Here is an 18,510-nt window from a genome sequence, read left to right as displayed (position 1 = left end):
TTAAAAAGAGAGTGGAGATTCTTACTTGAATGTTTTTTATCTATAATTGTTTTTATACTACAGTGTTGTTAATACTGAATATAATAGAAGAGTATTTTTAATACCCAATTCCCGACAGTGTTTTCAAGTTTCAAAAAAATTAAATTTTTAAAGAACCAATTATGGAGCTGGAGGTGTAGTACAGTGGGTCAGGCACTTGCCTTCACATGCTGACCTGTGTTTGATCGCCAGCACCTCATGGTCCCCGGGACCCACCAGGGCTGATCCCCGAGCACAAAGCCAGGAGTAAGCCCTGACAACTGCTGAGTGTGGCCCAAAATTCAAGAAAAGAAAAGAATTCATATTTATGGTCACACACTTACAATTATGTTGAACACAAACTAAAGAAAATCTGGAATTTTTCTTTTTTGTTTTTGTTTTTGTTTGCTTTTTGGGTCACACCTGGCAGTGTGACCAACGGAATTACCCTGCACTCAGGAATTACCCCTGGTGGTGCTCAGGGGACCATATGGGATGCTGGGAATCGAACATGGGTTGGCCGTGCGCAAGGCAAATGCCCTACCCCATGTGCTGTCGCTCCAGCCCCTGGAATTTTCCTTTTATTGGTTTATCATTTTGTTTCATGGTGACTTTCTTGCGTAGTCACCTAATAGCTAAGCTCGAACTTTGCACTTTATTACCACAGTTTTTTCAAACAAGTTTAGCTGATATTTTATATGCTTCTTACTCTAATGTACACAGAGAAATTTACAGAAGATTCATCCTGTATTTTGCTTTAAAAGACTTCCGTTGTTTCTCTGATAAAACCAGCATCATTATGCTTTGATTCTCCGGGGTGCATTTCACACTTGTGACTCTCTGTTTCTGCTCACAGATCGAAGCTGGACAGTACTGCACTTTCGTCATTTCCGCGGACGGCTCCGTGAGAGCGTGTGGTAAAGGCAGCTACGGCAGACTGGGCCTCGGAGATTCTAATAACCAGTCCACTTTAAAAAAACTAACGTTTGAGCCTCACAGGTCCATTAAGAAGGTCTCATCTTCTAAAGGGTCTGATGGCCACACTCTAGCGTTCACAACGGAAGGAGAAGTCTTCAGCTGGGGGGACGGCGACTACGGGAAGCTGGGCCACGGCAACAGCTCCACACAGAAGTACCCCAAGCTCATCCAGGGCCCTCTGCAGGGGAAGGTGGGCGCTCGCTGCTTGCACTTCAGAACAGTCCGACGCGCTGGTTCTGTAACTTGATCTCTTTTAGTTGTTGATTTGTTTCTGGTGTTGTCTTCCTCCCCTGGCCCTTTGAGTTAACATTTGTCCACCTGTTTTTAAAATTTGTAATTTACAAAACAATCTTGTATCACTTGTATCACTGGTTATCCCGTTACAAACACATGATTTAAAGTATGATTTAAAGTATAGGAAAAAAACAGTAATATAATGGAAGCTACCTTGGATGGAGTATGATATGGTATATTGAGGTCAGGGGGTCTCTCGGAAGAGCTGGCATCTTCATAGCAATCTGAATGTTGACTTTAGATGCTCGGGCACCCTGCACCCTGCAGCACCCATGGTCCACACAGATAATTAGCACCACTAGAACCAGACCCGGGGCCTTTTATTTCTACCTTTTTTTTTTTTTTAAGTGTAAGTAAGTTCTAAACTTAGGAAATTACAAGTCATCACATGAGTTTTTTCATTGAAGCATTCATTCTTTTAATGAAATTTCTTGTGTATAAATAATTTTAATGAAATTAAGTACATTTAAATTTTTATGTAAGAAATGCAAGTGGAACACTTTTCCTTCATTGCAGTTTCCCAGCAGGGCTGGCCATCAAACGAATTAGACTTTATTATGACTTTAGTAACTTAACAGTCATCAGTCCTGAAGCAGGGGAGCCTTGAAACATTGAATTTTTATAATCTCAAGAGATTATTCATAAGATTTGAAGATGGACTCTAAGAAATTTGAGATAAAAATTGTTTAAAATTGTGTTTTCCTTGACTTCTTGTCACCTTTTTTCTTTATTTCCAGTTTGAACTTTCCTTTATTTCTGTTCTTTTTCATGTTTTATTTAAAATGGAGACATTGCCAATTAAAAATAATTAACAGATAAAACTTTCAGATTTTTCAGGTGTATTAGATTCAGATTATCAGGGTGTATACAGGGTATGTTAGATGCCGAAGGTTTTTTGCTTTGTCTTTTGCTTTTGATTTTGGGGCCATACCTGGAAGTGTTCGGGGCATTTTTCTGGTTCTGTGTTCAGGGAACCCTCTGGGTTTTACAGATCAAACCAGTGTTGGCCACATGCGAGCCAAGTGCTGTAACCCCTGAAATATCTCCATGACTTGATGCTCATTTTTAGTTAGTTTGTTTTGTGAAGCAAGATGATTTTAATTGAAACTTATTTAGAAAGATGTGAGGGGAGGGAAAGTGAGAAGTGTGTATTTAAGAGAGAACCTGGGTTTCTCCAGAGTGGAAACAGACAAGCAGAGCGATAAGTAAGTGAGGTGTGTGTTCAGGGAGAACGCAGGCTTGGAGAACAAACAGCCCTGGTGCTATTTTGTTTATTTTTGGGGAAGAGGGGGTTATCTATTTATTCATATAAAAAATTTTGTTTTCCCCCTTGTACTATACTGAACAGCAGGATGACAGTGATACAGTGATGCTATACATACACACGGTGGTTACACACCTTCCCACCACCCCTTAAGCCTGCCCCCATAGCAGGCCCTCAGTAATTCATTTTACATTGCTTGTTATAATTTGCTAAAACAATGATCAAAAATTGTTTCCTCAGAAGAAAGTTAGTGAAGATTGTTGTATATTGCCATCAGAAGTATTAAGCTGTTACAAAGATGTTACAGGTTAAGCTTTCTCTGTTGATATTTTGTTAATCTAGATCAGGTGTTTTCTACATTATATCTCGTTCAATCTGGTGTGCTACCTCTGGTTTATCAGTGTTGTAGAGTTTGAGGTGTTGCCCTGCTACAAATGCTGCCACACGCTCCAGGAAGTCCAGCATTTTTACTGGGGTGATACAGATGGAGTTCAATTTTCAACTGGGTGGTGGATCTGGGGTGTGTGCGTGACTGCCGGGCTTCTGGAGGTACAGGGCGATGGGGGGACGTAGCCCAGCCCCAACTCTGTGAAAGCCAGGAGATTTCAGTCACAAGATCCACCTACCTGAGTTTTTCAGCCAATTAATTTCTGGATGAGGCTCGTTCCGAGCAGTGGAGTCCCACGAGAGGAGCATGGTGGCGATTGTGGAGTGTGGAGCCTTTCAGCTGCTTGTGTCTGGGCAGGCGCTGGGCTCACCTGTCCCCTTCCAGGGAGCTCCGGATGACTCAGCCTCGAGCAGGGTCCTGAAGAGTCTCTGCAACTTGTTGATCTCTCTCGAGATTCATTTATGAGTCTCTGGACCATGGATGGTGAATGAGCTACATCGCACCAGAGGCCGTTTGTGTGTGTGACTGCCTGATGCTCAGTGTTTTTTTTTATGTGTAAATTTTGAATTTTTTAAAAGTCAGCTTTATGTTTTCCGTATTAAAAAGACATGGAGGGCTGGAGTGATAGCACAACGGGTAGGGTGTTTGCCTTGCACTCGGCTGACCCGGGCTCTATTCCCAGCACCCCATAGGGACCCCTGAGCACTGCCAGGGGTGGTTCCTGAGTGTAGAGCCAGGAGTAACCCCTGTGCATCGCTGGGTGTGACCCAAAAAGAAAAAAAAAAAGACATGGAGTTATTGGTCGCTCTCTTTTTCCTGTGCGTATTCTTTTCAGTCATTGTTTACTTTGATCAGGTGTGAGTGGTCTTCAGACGTGTTCCTCTGAATCTAGATGTTGTAGTTTTCTTCAGGTAAAGGATACTATTGGGAGTCTAGTATTAGGAGGTTACTTTTACTACTTAATCTATTTTGTATTAGTATCTTTTTGAGACTTATCCCAATTAGGTAATGTTTTTCTTGAAAGCCTATAGAGAAGTTATATTAATATATTTAAAAATCACTTGTTCCCTGAATGTTTATCTGTCTTCTACTCTGAGTAAAGACTTGTTTAGGATTCTTGAAAGTGCTCAGATGCTTCTGTGTGGAATGCCTGCTGTGAGTGGAAAAGATGCCGATAGACTTAAAACTGCGTGAATTAGTTAAAGTGCTTCTTTCCTCTGTGTCTTGCCTAGCAGAGGCTCTGTCTCACACTTATGGATCCTCCGACCAGGCTCAACTTATCCTGGGCATAAGCTCACCAACTCCGCTGGGCAGTTCCTAAGTGGATCCTAAATATGAGTGTCTGTGAGTGTGTACGGGTGAGGCACTGTGTATTCCAGTCTGTGTGCAACAAACTCCCTCTTTGTGCAATGTAGGTAGTTGTTTGTGTGTCAGCGGGATACAGACACAGTGCGGCCGTCACGGAGGACGGGGAATTATACACCTGGGGCGAAGGAGACTTCGGAAGACTGGGTAAGCCTTCGTGGAAATTGAAGTTATTCTTACAGAAAAACAGAAGTGACAGGGCTTACTCAGAAGCACTGGGACGATCACAGGTCAAACGTTAATTTAGTTCATTTTCAGCTCAGAGAAAGAGCACTTTATGGAGAGATGATCTAGATTCTGGTGTTGCTCTTTAAGCTGTAATTGAATCTAGCCAGTATATGCCAAGGGCCTCTAGCAGGCAGAGCGTGACCTCAGGGAAGGACAGTGTCCTCATGACCCCGAAGTACGTGAGCTAGTGAGTTTGGAAACAAGTTGGCGTTACGTGAGCACTGTGAGAGGGATAGACCAGAGTGAGCCAACGTGAGCACTGCGGGGGCACACCAGAATGAGCCAGGGGCTTGTGGGAAAGGACTGGCCACCTCGTTTGGGAGTGGCCTGGAAGACTGGAGATAATACTAGACATTGTTGTTTTCCGTATTTGCGGCACTTACTAGATATCTTCATTTTCACGTCGGCTCTCGGTGTGTGTCCGGAGCAGAGGCCTGCGAAAGACTGACAAGCCCTGTTGTGTCCTTTGGCGTCAGGTCACGGTGACAGCAACAGCCGGAACATCCCCACGTTGGTGAAGGACATCAGCAACGCCGGGGAGGTGTCCTGCGGCAGCTCCCACACCATCGCGCTGTCGAAGGACGGGCGGACCGTGTGGTCTTTCGGAGGCGGCGACAATGGTAGGCAGGGCCGTGGGCGGCTCTGGCCTGTGCTTGTTTGTGATGATACCTGCCGACTAGAGAATCCTAGTACGCACGGTCAGAGATGGAAAGAACTGGGATGGATCTGGAGAGCGAGATGTCGCCTCGTGAGCCGCCACCCCAGTTTAGTCTTGGGCACCACACGGGTGTCCCCAGCACTGCGGGTGTGGCCCCAAGGCCAAAAGACTAGAAATGAACTTTCTCTCTGAATGCTCCTGCAATCACTGTTACGGTCCTGGTAGATAGGCATGTGGAAGTATGTACATTGGTACAAACATGTTAATATATTCCTACGTAGGTGTGTTTTTAAAAGCCAAAACAAATAGATACGCCATGATCAAAGTGTTAGGCTCTCAGGCTGCGTTTTACAGGGTGGCGTTCAGACCCCAAGAATGCTGGGGAGAACCCTATTTTTAGTATGTTTTTTATCTGACAGTATTTTATGATTATCTTTGAAGTGTTCACAGCACAACATACAAAAAATTTATTGTTGGGCACCCAGATGATTTATATATTTCTTAGCATTGAAAATAATGCACTTTGAATATTTGGATTTAATTTCTCACTTAGTCCTTCTGTGAATTACCTGAGCTTGCTTACTTCCCCTTACCTCTCAACAGCACTGGTATTAACATTAGATAATTTAAAGTCATTTTAGGGGCAGGAGCGATAGTACAGCAGGTTGGGCGTTTGCCTTGTACATGATCAACCCAAATTTGATCCCTGGCATCCCAGGAATAAAACCTGAGTGCCAAGCCAGCAGTGACCCCTGAGCATGGCCAGGTGTGGCCCCAAAACAAAAAATTTCAAGAGTAAAAATTTCATCATTCGATCTTATTTTTTTTTATTCTTTGGAGGACAAATTTGTATGATTTTGGCCATTTATTTTTCTACAGTGATTTGCTAAATTTTCTATTTCATGAATTATAGACTCCAAAATAAAAAAAAATCATATGCACGCACTCCAGACATGTCGGAACTGTGGTAGAGCTTTCAGCACGTGTCGGAACTGTGGTAGCGGAGAGGCGGGGGAAGCGTCGAGGCCCTTTGAAACGCGTGTCTGTGTGTCTGTGTCTGTGTGTCTGCAGGCAAGCTCGGCCACGGGGACACCAACAGAGTGTACAAGCCGAAGGTCGTCGAGGCGCTGCAGGGCATGTTCGTCCGCAAGGTCTGCGCGGGCAGCCAGTCCTCCCTCGCCCTAACGTCCACGGGCCAGGTATGCCTGGGCCTGGCGGGGACGCGGGAGCCCTGCTTAGGACACGGTGACGCCACAGCCACCTCGGGGGCGGGGGCAGCTCCGGGGGTGCACGCCGGCGTTTCCAAGATTCCCAGTTGGGCCCCTGCTGCTGCCTGGCCCCGAGCACCTGCTCGTGGGCCCCGGGCTGAGTGATGCCACGTGTCAGGCTCCCGAGTCCCGGGTCTGTGCCTGCCACATGGGGGTGGTTTTGGGGACCAGACTTGAGGCCCCACACAAGGCAGAGGGGAGCCATCCCTGGGCCCCGTAAATCAGTTTTAAAGAGGACTTACTGAAATGAAGGATTCTCTCCTGGAGTGCCCAAGAAGAAATAAGGTTTTCTGATTTGTTCTGTGTGACCCATAATCACGCTTTCTCATCCTCCTTTTCTCTGTATTAAGAGGATTTCATAAAACTTTTTAGCACCCCTCGAACCGTGGCTGGTGAGAGGGAAAGCAAGACTGGAGCTCTCTGGAGCCATTTGTATGAGTGAAAAAGGCATGCAGATAATTGAAAGCAAAGCGTTTCATATCGGAAATAATCTGAGAGGGCTGCGTTGTGGGGAAAGGGAGGCTGAGTTGAGCTTAGGATGCGTGGAACCTTGGAAGTTGACAGGCATGTTTTGATTCCCTGCAGTTGATCGACAGGATCCTTTCCTTCTTGTTTCTGTCGGTGATGACGGTGGAAAAGTGGGCTAACACTCATTCCCTCGCATCACGTGCCAGGCATTCTTGTAAAATTGTTCCCGGATAGGGCCAAAATTCGTGCATGGAGACAGCCCTGGGTCCCACCCCTGGCATGACTCTGAGCACTCCCAGGAGTGCACCCGGAGCATTGTGGGGTTTGGCCCCCAAATGGAACTAAAAAATATTTTTTAAAAATTCTCTTTTACATTTTTCTTACGTTGGATTTCATAGGACTACTAAGCTCACTGCATTGAATCCAAAGGAACTAGTGTTTGTGATGTAGAATTATCGTCTTATGAATTTACAAAATAAGGAGATATCAAGTAAAAGTTCTCAGAAGACATTTAGAGAAATCCTTTCTGAGGCTCAGGGCGCTTCTGCTCCCCAGGGAGCCGAGAGTGAATGAAGGTCTCTGCCTGCTTTTCACTCAGTCTGTTCCTGTTTTAACTTCTTATATTAAGTATGAGCTGGAAAATGCATTTTAATATTTTTCTATACAAAATGGTACCTCAGCACGAGTCAAATATTTCTTGATCTGCAGAAGCAGACACAGGAGCAAATTCCTGCTGTCAAATGATAAGTACTATTTGTACTTGATGAATCAATTAGGAGATTTTCAGGGATAACCTTTACTACGTAATCTTTCACCTATTTGTCTTTTACTTCTTTGTAGTCCCCCCAAAACGAGCCTCTGGAATTTGTTGCATTTTATACTTAAGTTCCCCAGTAACTGATACCAGTATTCATTACTTGTTTTTTCTTAAAAGGATTATTTAGATGAAGTCTTTTCTGAAATGACCCAGGCTAGTGTGAGGATTAGACTCTGTATGGTATCATGAAAACTCGCTGAAAGAGAGAGATACTTGTTAGCCAGTTTGCCGATCGCTGCCATTTGGGATGCCATGTTTACGGTATTAGCGTCTTCTCTGCACTCCCTTTCCCCTCAGGGACCTTCACTCTCAGTGTTTTGACTGTTAGTCAACAAAAGATATCTGGAGAGAGTGTTTCATTTTTCGCAGCAGCACAGGTTGTGGTGCTCATGTGTACGAGGCCCTGGCCCACACCCCTGGCCCCAGAGGGCTACCCTGGCTACCTCTTCTCGTTCTTCCTGGGTAATGATTAAAATGAGTAAAACAGCAGGCCAGCAGTTTTTAATACATTTTGAGTATTTTTACAATTTAGGTAACTCATTTTGTATGATTACAGCTTAGTCTGTTAAGCCAAGAGATAGTTGTTGAGACCTTTACAGCAGGAACAAGTAGAGGTGAAGTTTCAAGACAGTCTCAGGGTTTTCAGAGCCCTAAGATTGGAGTACCGGCATGAGGCATTGCCTCGCCAGTGACCAGCCATGGTTCCATCCCCAACAAAACATCAGACCCTCCGAGCACAGAACCAGGAGTAAACCCTGAGAAATGCTGGATGTGCCCCCACCAAAAAAGAAAAGAAAAGAAAAAAAAAACTAAGTAAAATAGCATGATTAGTCTGCATGAAAATCTTTCACTTTTTAAATATTTTTAGCGAGGGCAGTTCCTTTTATTGAAAGAAATTTAGGAAGACGTGAGGATAGAGATCCGTGTGGGAGAGAACACAGGCGTCTTCAGTGGGAACAGCAGAAATCTTCCAAATGGTGAAAAAAAAGTAAAGTTTTCAACAACAGAGAAGTCACTTGATATCAAGTCACCCTCACACCACGGACACTCGTCCCCGAGAGACACGTCCCCCTTGCACAGTGGACACCGGTGCCCGAGGCCGTGACGTTGAGCGCGTATGTTTGGTTCCAGGTCCACGCCTGGGGCTGCGGGGCTTGTCTCGGCTGCGGCTCCTCCGAAGCCACCGCCCTGCGGCCCAAGCTCGTGGAGGAGCTGGCCGCCACCAGGGTCGTGGACATCTCCATTGGAGACAGTCACTGTCTGGCGCTGTCACACGGTAAGGTGGCCTTGTTACCTTCCGGAGATATTACAGTGCATACGCAAATACAATTATTAAAAAAAAAAATGGCAGTGGGGCATCATTGTAATGAGCTTTTGCTTTCGGTGTTTTGGCTTCAGATAACGAAGTGTACGCATGGGGCAACAACTCCATGGGGCAGTGTGGCCAAGGGAACTCCACGGGCCCCATTACGAAGCCCAAAAAGGTCAGCGGTCTGGATGGCATAGCTATTCAGCAGATCTCGGCGGGCACCTCCCACAGCCTGGCGTGGACGGCTCTCCCTCGGGACAGGTGAGAAGGCCTGGTCTTAGAGATGTGCTCTGGACACGGGGGGCCGGGTCCGACCTGCACACCACACAGCCCCTGAGGCTTCTCCCGGAGTGACCCCTTACCACGAGTCATGGCCCCCAACAAAAGCAAACAAAACTCTTGAGGTTTGAGCGGGAAGTGGGTCAGAGCATGGTGCCCGGAGCACAGCCGATGTGCCTCTCCCGCCACCGTCAGTGACAGCAGGGCAGCCCTGGGCACGGGCGGACAGAGGAGTGCCCTCTGGACATTGCGGTGTTGTCCGTGTCGTCACTTCTGGCGTAAGTGACACCGAGCCACCGGGCGTGGCCCCGAGCAGCTCCGCGCGGCCGCTCTCTCCGGCCTCCGAGAGGCTTTCTTCTCGAGAGCTCGGGCGGCACGTGCCTGTCTTCCTGGTTGGCTGGAATCAAGAGTGTGTGTTGCTGTGTGTCTCACTGAAGTGAATCTTAAGCTTCTGTGCTTGATTATGGTGGAGGTTTCCTGACTCTCGGGTGTGTTCTCCCAGACAAGTGGTGGCGTGGCACCGCCCCTACTGCGTGGACCTTGAGGAGAGCACCTTCTCCCACCTCCGCTCCTTCCTCGAGAGGTACTGCGACAGGATAAACAGCGACGTGCCCCCGCTCCCCTTCCCGTCCTCAAGGTAGGCTTGTCTCCGCGTCTGTTGAGTGCTTTGACTTTTGATTCACTGTGTTTAGTTCCGTTTCCCTCTATTACCTGCCAGTTACAGAAAATGTCTTTGTAATCTGTAAAAGGGGCCAGGGCCGTAGTACAGCAGGTAGGGTGCTTGTCTTCGATCTCCGACACCCCAGAGTCCTCCAGGCCCTGCCAGGAGGGATTCCCGAGTGCAGTCAGTCATGACCCCTGAGCATTACCAGGTGTGGCCCAAAAAGAGAACAAAATATGTGTGTGTGTGTGTGTATACACACATATATATAAAATCTAAAAAAGAATTAAACTTGGGTATTTATTGATAATAAAGTTTAGAAGTTTTCCAAAATTTTATAAATCACATTTTAACAATTAGTTTGTTCAGAATTTTTATAGAAAGAAAAATGTTTCTCTAACTGGATAGCACATGCTTCTGTGTTCCCCCAGTACAGAGGCCTCTGTTGGGCTTGAGGGGGGCATCAGTTTATAATCCCCCGATACAGAAGGCTCTGTTGGGTCTTGGGAGCACCACGGTGTATATACCTCATCACAGATGCTCTGTTGGGTTTTAGGGAGCACCATGGTGTATGTACCCCATCACAGATGCCCTGTTGGGTTTTAGGGAGCACCACAGTGTATATACCCCATCACAGATGCCCTGTTGGGTTTTAGGGAGCACCGCGGTGTATATACCCCATCACAGATGCCCTGTTGGGTTTTAGGGAGCACCACAGTGTATATACCCCATCACAGATGCTCTTTGGGTTTTAGGGAGCACCACGGTGTATATACCCCATCACAGATGGCTCTGTTGGGTTTTAGGGAGCACCACGGTGTATATACCCCATCACAGATGCCCTGTTGGGTTTTAGGGAGCACCACGGTGTATATACCCCATCACAGATGCCCTGTTGGGTTTTAGGGAGCACCATAGTGTATATACCCCATCACAGATGCTCTTTGGGTTTTAGGGAGCACCACAGTGTATATACCCCATCACAGATGGCTCTGTTGGGTTTTAGGGAGCACCACAATTTCCTCAAACTGTGTCTGAAGCTGCTCTCAAATCATCTTGCACTGGCACTGGCTGGAGGTGTTGCAACCAGCATCCTTGGGAGACAGGCTGGGCCACTTCGGAATCTGCTGTTCAGACTGATGGACTCGACTGTCCCGGATGAGATCCAGGAGGTGAGACCAGCATACAGCGCCCTGTCACTCAGACCGTTTCTTGTCCTGTGGTTGTGGCTCATCAGTTGAATTACACAGCATGAAGCTTCCATGGAGAACTTTCCTCCTTTCTGGTGGAAGTAAATGAAACGTCCTTTGGGACAGAGGTGATGTCGTGGGTGCCCATGGAATCTCCCGTTTCCGGGCCTTCTGCCAGGTGGAGTTTCCTTGCAGCTGCACCCACGGGTCTGTCCATAGGTGTGTCTCTCTCTTCCACTAGGTGAACTCTTGAGTGTAAGGACCCAGTTTCATTTAGGTTTTTGCTCCTAGCAGCTCCGTTCTGGATGGCGGAGTGGAGGAAAATGCCTCCCTGTTGCTGGCCTGAGGGATGGAACAAGCGCTGTCCGCATACGGGGATGTAACTGAGCCGTCAGCGGGCAGGTGCCGAGGAAGGCTGCAGTATGGCTGGGCCTTGTTAGAGTGCAAGTGAGGCGGGGCTCAGGAGACCACGTCACGTGACGTCATAGACGTGAGACGCGAGGAGCTGGCCAGGCCGTGGACAGTGCACTCACCCGTTTGTTGTTCGGAAGGGAAATGGGGAGTGACTCTGAGTGAGTCCAGTTCCATTTCAAGATGATGAAAATGTCCTAAAAGTAGGTAGTGGTGATGTTTGCACAACTGTGAGTGCATTAAATCCTGATGCTCTCACATGGTGAGTTCTGTGAACTCTCTGTAATTCTTCTGAAGAGCAAAACTGATGTGATGTGTTTCAGTGAGAAGAAGAGAGTCCCTGGGAGGAAGGTGGCGTGAACATTAGCCAGGAAAGGGACTTGGAGTACTTACTATTTTTAAAAATTATAGTTTATATATACATATAAGCTCTATCATATATGTGTGTGTGTACACACACACACACACACACATATATATGGGACCAGGGAGGGAGGAACAGGCGGGCCCAGCGCCTCCCCTGTCCTACCTCAGAACCTCCTCTAGTGGAAAGGTCAGCCTGGCCTTGGCTGTCGTCATTGCTACCCGGGGACGGACGCTGGACGTTCAGAATGTGGAGATGCGGGCCGCTGACCCACAGAGACCGTGGCTGCCCCTTGCCTGCCAGCTTCCGGAGGCGTCCCCTCAGACGGCCCGTGGGCTCGGAGTGGACCAGGCCGGTCATGGTCCTGGAGCTCTGCCCCGGCCTGTCTGTCTCCGGCTTCTCACGGCGTGCACTGGTGGCTGCCCCCGGCCCCTGACACTGAGTGGGGTCCGGCTCCATTGCCTGCTAGCTCTGAGTTGCTGCTTTCCCAAGGGAAAGAGGGGAAGATGCAAGGCCCCGGGGTGACTGGGCCTGGCCTGGTGGGCAGATTGGAAAGTCAAGAAGAGAAATATTGGAGAATCTCATCTTCAGCTTCCCCTGCTTGTCCCCGAGGTCCCGTCACAGCCGTGGCACCTCAGCGCGGGGTGGGGAGGGGGCTGTTTCTTGGTAGGGCTCTTCTGTTCCTCTTTCTCTTGTTGTTTGAGGGGCCACATCTGGCTGTGCTCAGGGCTATCCTGGCTCAGGAATCCCTCCTGGTGGGCCCAGGGGACCCTGGGGTGCTGGAGAGGAGCCCCGGGCCAGCTGCGTGCCAGGCAGGTGCCCTCCCCTCTGTACTATCGCTCCTGCCCCCGTTCCTCTCAGTTTCGTTTTCCTTTAATCCCACTTCACATCTCTTGCTCCCTTGTCAAAGATTAGATGACCGTATATTTGGGGGTGTGTGTCAGGATATCCCACCCTGTTCCATTGGTCTGCGGCTCTGCTTTTGTTCCAGTACCATGCTGTTTTAATGACTACCTTCACAGCCCTGCCAGTGAAGGTGTCTCTCGCGAGCGCCCGCCGGAGAGACGACAGCGAGGCCAGCGGTGACTCCTCTCCTGTCTGTTCTGTCAGGTGGTGATCGAGACTCTGTCGGTGGGCGCGACCATGCTGCTGCCCCCCTTGCGAGAGCGGATGGAGTTGCTGCATTCTCTCCTGCCGCAGGGGCCCGACCGGTGGGAGAGCTTGTCTAAGGGACAGGTGAGTGTCTGCACGGTGCGGCCCGAGCTCGTTCCCTCAGACACACCGGAGGCACACAAGGAGGAGCTGCAGCTGACCAGGGCCACACGTTTATGGGGTCCCTTGGTGTAGCTGGTCAGTCCTGGTGACTAATGTAACCTGCAGGGGAGTTCCCGGGTTCCTAACGAAGGTACAACAATGGTAATTGATTGAATGATTAAAATTGTCACTAATGTTAGCATTAGCAGACTCAAGGCTGTCGAGAGAGACCTTTCAGTTCATTTGTGGTGTGCTGAGTTGAAACAGAGGTCAGACACTTCTGCTAATTCCATGCCCGGGACATTTTTTTGTTTGTGTGTTTGCAGTTGCTTACTTAAAAAGCCAAAGGAAATGACTGTTGGTTAGAGAGGAGAGAGGGAGAGGAAGGAAGAAGCAGACTAGAGGTCACCCAGGGACGGGTGGAGGCACTTGTCCACTTTGGTGGTGGGATGCAGTGACTATAAGTAAATTTTAAAAACGACTATAAAAAAGTATTTGGTGTTATGGATGTGCCTTGTTCCATCTTTAATATCTGTCTTTAGCTTTATTATCTCATGTACATTTAGATAATTCGTTTCTCAAGTAGGAAAATCAATTGTAGAGTTAGGACTTTAGGGAAAAAAATGTTACTTGCTGGCAGTCTACTTACTGGCAAAAAGCTGTATTCAGATTGCCTTTCAGTGAGTATTTTGCATTAGTTTAGATATCAAGTGATATAAACATTAGAATAGCTAGCTATTGTTGGTAATTTTATAGAAGAATGGACAGTATAGTTTATCTTGGCATTTCCTCCTACTTTACTTAAAGTGCTAAAATAGTTAGGCAGAAAATGCCATTGTAGCCTAGTATTTTACGCATTGTGGGAACATTAAAATACTGTAAGTTGCCTTTTCACAAATAATAATAGGGTAGCTCTTCTTGTGACCATACACTTCACAGAGCTCATCGTTGATCAGACACTGGGTTAGTTTGCTCTTCCTAGCTCAGCCCCTGGGTGCGCTGGGAACCGTTGCCTCCCTCTGTGGTGCGTTTGGGCGCGTCTCCGCGTTGTCTCACGAGCGGCTTCTCTCCAGAGGATGCAGCTGGACATCATCCTGACCAGCCTGCAGGACCACACGCACGTGGCGTCGCTGCTGGGCTACAGCGCCCCGTCAGACGCGGCCGACCTCGCCTCCGCGTGCTCCAGCTACGGCAGCCTCTCGGACCCACCCTACGGCGAGCAGGGCGGCCACCCCGACACCCACCTCGCCGAGATCTTGATGAAGACGCTCTTAAGGAACTTAGGGTTTTACACGGTACGTTGGCCTTTTGGTTCTGCGGTAAATGAAGACTTGGAATTTCATATATTTTTTTTTTTGGGGGGGGGGTCACACCCGGCGATGCACAGGGGTTACTCCTGGCTTTGCACTCAGGAATCACTCCTGGCAGTGCTTGGGGGACCATATGGGATGCTGGGAATCGAACCCGGGTCAGCCGCGTGCAAGGCAAATACCTTACCCGCTGAGCTATCGCTCCAGCCCCAGAATTTCACATTCTTTTGTTTTGTTTTGTTTTGTTCTGGTGGGGGCCTTGTGGGATGACTTTGGTCAAGTTATTTTGATTTTCAAACCCTTATGAAACAACACTTGATTATCCGTTCCCCCCCGCAGGAGAAGGTGTGTCAGTTCTTCTGGACACTGCCAAGTACATTCCATTAGAACCCCAGGGCCGGAGCCATAATGCAGTGGGGAGGGCACTTACCTCGCACAGGGCCTCCCCGGGTTCGATCCCCGGCACTACAGATGGCCCCCTGAGCGCAGAGCCAGGAGTGGTAGCTGAGCACCTGCAGGTGTGGCCCCCAGACAAATAAAAACAACAAAGCCTAGAGAATTCCAGACATGTATTTTAGAGTTGTGCCACGTTCCCCCTGATAGGAATGTAGGAGAGTAGATACTCAAACCAAACTTTTTGCAAGAGAAGAGTTGTGAGGAAGGGGTCAGTAGTTGAGTGGTGAGATTGGCTGTGGCTGTTCGCAGGGACGTGTACACTTGGCCTGTGGCTTTGCTGGGGAGACAGTGCCATGGTCCTTACCCCGGGGTTCCTGCAATCCGTCCATCGCTTGTGATTTCTGTTCACTTTGGCTGATTCTAGAGTAAGCCATCGGTGTCATCAGTGTTGGAGCCCTGTCGCTGTTGCTTACCTCTGCAGGGTAGTACTGCTGCCGTACTCTGGTTGTACGGAGTAACCATGTTGAATGGGATCGAGACTCTCAGACTTCACCGTTTAGCTTATGTCCATTCCCGCCTGTGTTTGTACAGGCGGCACACACTTGCTGCTCACGCTTTCTGCCTTTCTTTAGACTTGACTATTTCAGTGAGTCTCTCGTGAATCACCTCATCTCAGTCTTCAGTTTCGCAGTCTTGGGGATGGGTACCAGGAAGTGGAGCAGCCGAGGAAGCGGAAAGCTCAGTTGTTAGCTTTCTGAGAAGACTCCGGACTGTCTCCCAGGGAGGCTGAGCGTGATGCTGTTCCCGCCGGGAGTGGGTGGGTTCCTCTCCTCCCTCAGACCCACCAGCACTGACTTACGTTTCTGTTTTTCTTTTTATTTAACCATAACTTTTTAATTTCTAAAAGCATTTGTATTTTGATTTTTACACCACACAGGCCAGTGCTCAGGGCCTCCTCTGGCTCTGAGCTCCCGTTGGTACTCGGGCACCGTCTGGGGTACTTGGGGTCACACCTGGTTGGCTGTGTGCAAGGCAGGCGCCCTACCCTACCCTACTGTGGCTCCGGCCTCCATATTACATTTTTTTTATAATTTCTTTATTTTTCTTTATAATCTGCACATGAGAGAGATCATCGTGTGTCTTCCCCTCTTCTTTTGCCTGCTTTTACTCAGCACAGTAACAGTACTCCCATTCCACCCATGTAGTGGCAGATTTTATTTTACTTTGTAGCTGAGCACTGTGGATATGTGCCACAATTTCTTTATCCAGTCATTTGTGTTGGGACACTCAGGTTATTTTCGGGTCTTGGCTATCGTGAATAGAGAAGCAGTGCATATGTGAGCATAAATGTCCTTCCTTCCTTCCTTCCTGCCTTCCTTCCTTCCTTCCTTCCTTCCTTCCTTCCTTCCTTCCTTCCTTCCTTCCTTCCTTCCTTCCTTCCTTCCTTCCTTCCTTCCTTCCACCCAGCGATGCTCAGGGGTTACTCCTGGCTCTGCACTCAGGAATCACTCCTGGCGGTGCTCGGGGATGCTGGGAATCGAATCAGGTCAGCCGGTGCAAGGAAAATGCCCTCCCCGCTGTGCTGTCGCTCCAGGTTGGCCTGGCTTGAAGTCTGGAGGCGTCTCTGCAGCGAGCTGCTCGGTTCGGTGGGTCACGGCCTTGTTTCCACCTTCTCCAGAGAAAGAAACTGTTGGCTTATGCCCTGCAGGGTGCGCCAGCCCCTAACGGAGACTTTTGGTCTCTTTATGGGTCTCTGAAATAAGGCCAGTAAGAGCTTGTATAGCTGAGCCGGAGGTGGTTTGTGGGCGTGGCTCCCACATACCTCACTTTTGGCTGTTTAATTTCTTGGTAAACTTGGTCCCAAGTTGTTGGGGTCTGGCCAAAGGCACAGCAGCAGTTTGGGGGTACCTGGAAGCCTAAGGCACCATCAGGCTGCTGATGCTCTCGCCCCCCAGGTTCTGGTTGACCTGCTGGTGGCATCATACCCCCTTGGATCATATTCTTAGTTTAATTCTTAGTAGTTTGACAAGTGTCTATATTGTTTTCCAAAGAAGCTGAACCCGTCAACACTAAACTCACAGTGGTTGGTGTTCCTTTTTCCCCACAGCCAAACCACCTTTGGTTTTATTTTCCCTGTTAGACATGTGCCACTCTCACTGACGTGAGATTATGTATAATTTTATTGAGTTGCCTTTCTCTGATGATAAGTAATGGAGAACTTTTTTTTTTTTTCATGTACCTATTAACCACTGTCATCCCGTTGCTCATCGATTTGTTCGAGCGGGCACCAGTAACATCTCTCATTGAGAGACTTATTGTTACTGTTTTTGGCATATCCAGTACGCACGGGTAGCTTGCCAGGCTCTGCCGCTAGGGCTCGATACTCTCGGTAGCTTGCCGGGCTCTCCGAGAGGGGCGGAGGAATCGAACCCCAGTCGGCCGCATGCAAGGCAAACGCCCTGCTCACTGTGCTATCACTCCAGTCCCAGTGCTACTTATTACCCATCTCTATATTTTCTCTAAGGAAGTTTTTTTTCCATCTCTTTCCACCCCCCCTTTTTTTTTTTTATGGACTTTATATTTTGTTGGTTAAAAAACTCCTATTGACAGTAAGCTCATACAGTAAAGTTTCACACTACAGAATCATTACACAGAAATCCACAGTATTTCTGTATGCAAACAGTGAAGTAGAAGAGAGAGAAATTTTTAAAAATCCCATTCACAATTATGCCTCAAAATATCAATTACCTAGAAATCAGCTTAGCAGAAGAGGTGAAAAATTTATACAAAGAAAACTACAAGTTCAGACTAAAAGAAATAAGACATAGGAAATGAAAATCCACCCCCTGTTCATGGATCAGAAGGTAGCACTGTTAAAATGAGTCTTTCCCAAAGTAATAGATTCAATTCAGTTCCTATAAAAATACAACTTTTTTTTTTTAGAGGCACAGGGAAAATGGTGTTGAAATTTTTAGAGTAATAAAACCCCCAAAGAGCCAAAGCAAATCTGGGAAAAAAGAAGAGAAATTTCCCCAACTTTAAACTGGACTAGAAAGCTGTAGTTATCAAAACTGTGGTACTGGAATAAAAACAGACTCTCAGGCAGGGGGTAGGATTAGAGCCCAGAGACACAGCCTCAGTTACATGTTAGGTTAATCTTTGACAAAACGGAATGAAGCGGAACATGGAAAGCCTCGCTGACAAAAGTGGAGAAAAATGACCCAGTGATGGGGAAAAAAAGACCTTAGACTATCTCACTTTATGCACAAAAGTCAATTCAGAATGGATTAAAGTCTTGCTAGTAGACGTGAATCCATGGATCACGTGAGGAAAACAGGCAGGGCCTCATGACACTGGGCCGGAGGCGTCGAGATGGTTCTCTGGCGACTGCCAGCCAACGGAGTAAAGATACGTCCCTGGGACGGCAGCCAGTGATGTTGCCCCCTCCCCGCACCCCCACGTCAGGAGAAACAAAGGCCAGGATACCGAGAGCCTCAGCGCACGGGGCTGAAATAGCTGCCCAGCTCTCATCTTTACTCTGTTCCAGGGGCCGGAGCGACAGCACAGCGGGGAGGGCTTTTGCCTTGCAC

The 18,510-nt window shown here is 47.9% G+C and overlaps 1 protein-coding gene across 1 annotated transcript in view; it reads left to right on the top strand.

Annotated features, from left to right (window-relative positions):
- HERC1 (HECT and RLD domain containing E3 ubiquitin protein ligase family member 1) overlaps positions 1 to 18,510 on the top strand; it is a 161,138-nt gene that overhangs the window by 47,639 nt on the left and 94,989 nt on the right. Inside the window, exons 5-14 of the mRNA XM_055129139.1 lie at positions 875 to 1,186; positions 4,358 to 4,454; positions 5,012 to 5,155; positions 6,265 to 6,392; positions 8,878 to 9,022; positions 9,145 to 9,316; positions 9,837 to 9,971; positions 11,002 to 11,167; positions 13,071 to 13,196; positions 14,288 to 14,509. Coding sequence (XP_054985114.1) covers positions 875 to 1,186; positions 4,358 to 4,454; positions 5,012 to 5,155; positions 6,265 to 6,392; positions 8,878 to 9,022; positions 9,145 to 9,316; positions 9,837 to 9,971; positions 11,002 to 11,167; positions 13,071 to 13,196; positions 14,288 to 14,509 — 1,647 coding nt within the window. The remainder of the gene's footprint in view (positions 1 to 874; positions 1,187 to 4,357; positions 4,455 to 5,011; positions 5,156 to 6,264; positions 6,393 to 8,877; positions 9,023 to 9,144; positions 9,317 to 9,836; positions 9,972 to 11,001; positions 11,168 to 13,070; positions 13,197 to 14,287; positions 14,510 to 18,510) is intronic.

This window comes from Sorex araneus, chromosome 2, assembly GCF_027595985.1.
Source record: "Sorex araneus isolate mSorAra2 chromosome 2, mSorAra2.pri, whole genome shotgun sequence".
NCBI classification, from domain to species: Eukaryota; Metazoa; Chordata; class Mammalia; order Eulipotyphla; family Soricidae; genus Sorex; species Sorex araneus.
The sequence above is the reverse complement of the archived record's forward strand: the minus strand, read 5'-3'. Positions and strand labels throughout refer to the sequence as shown.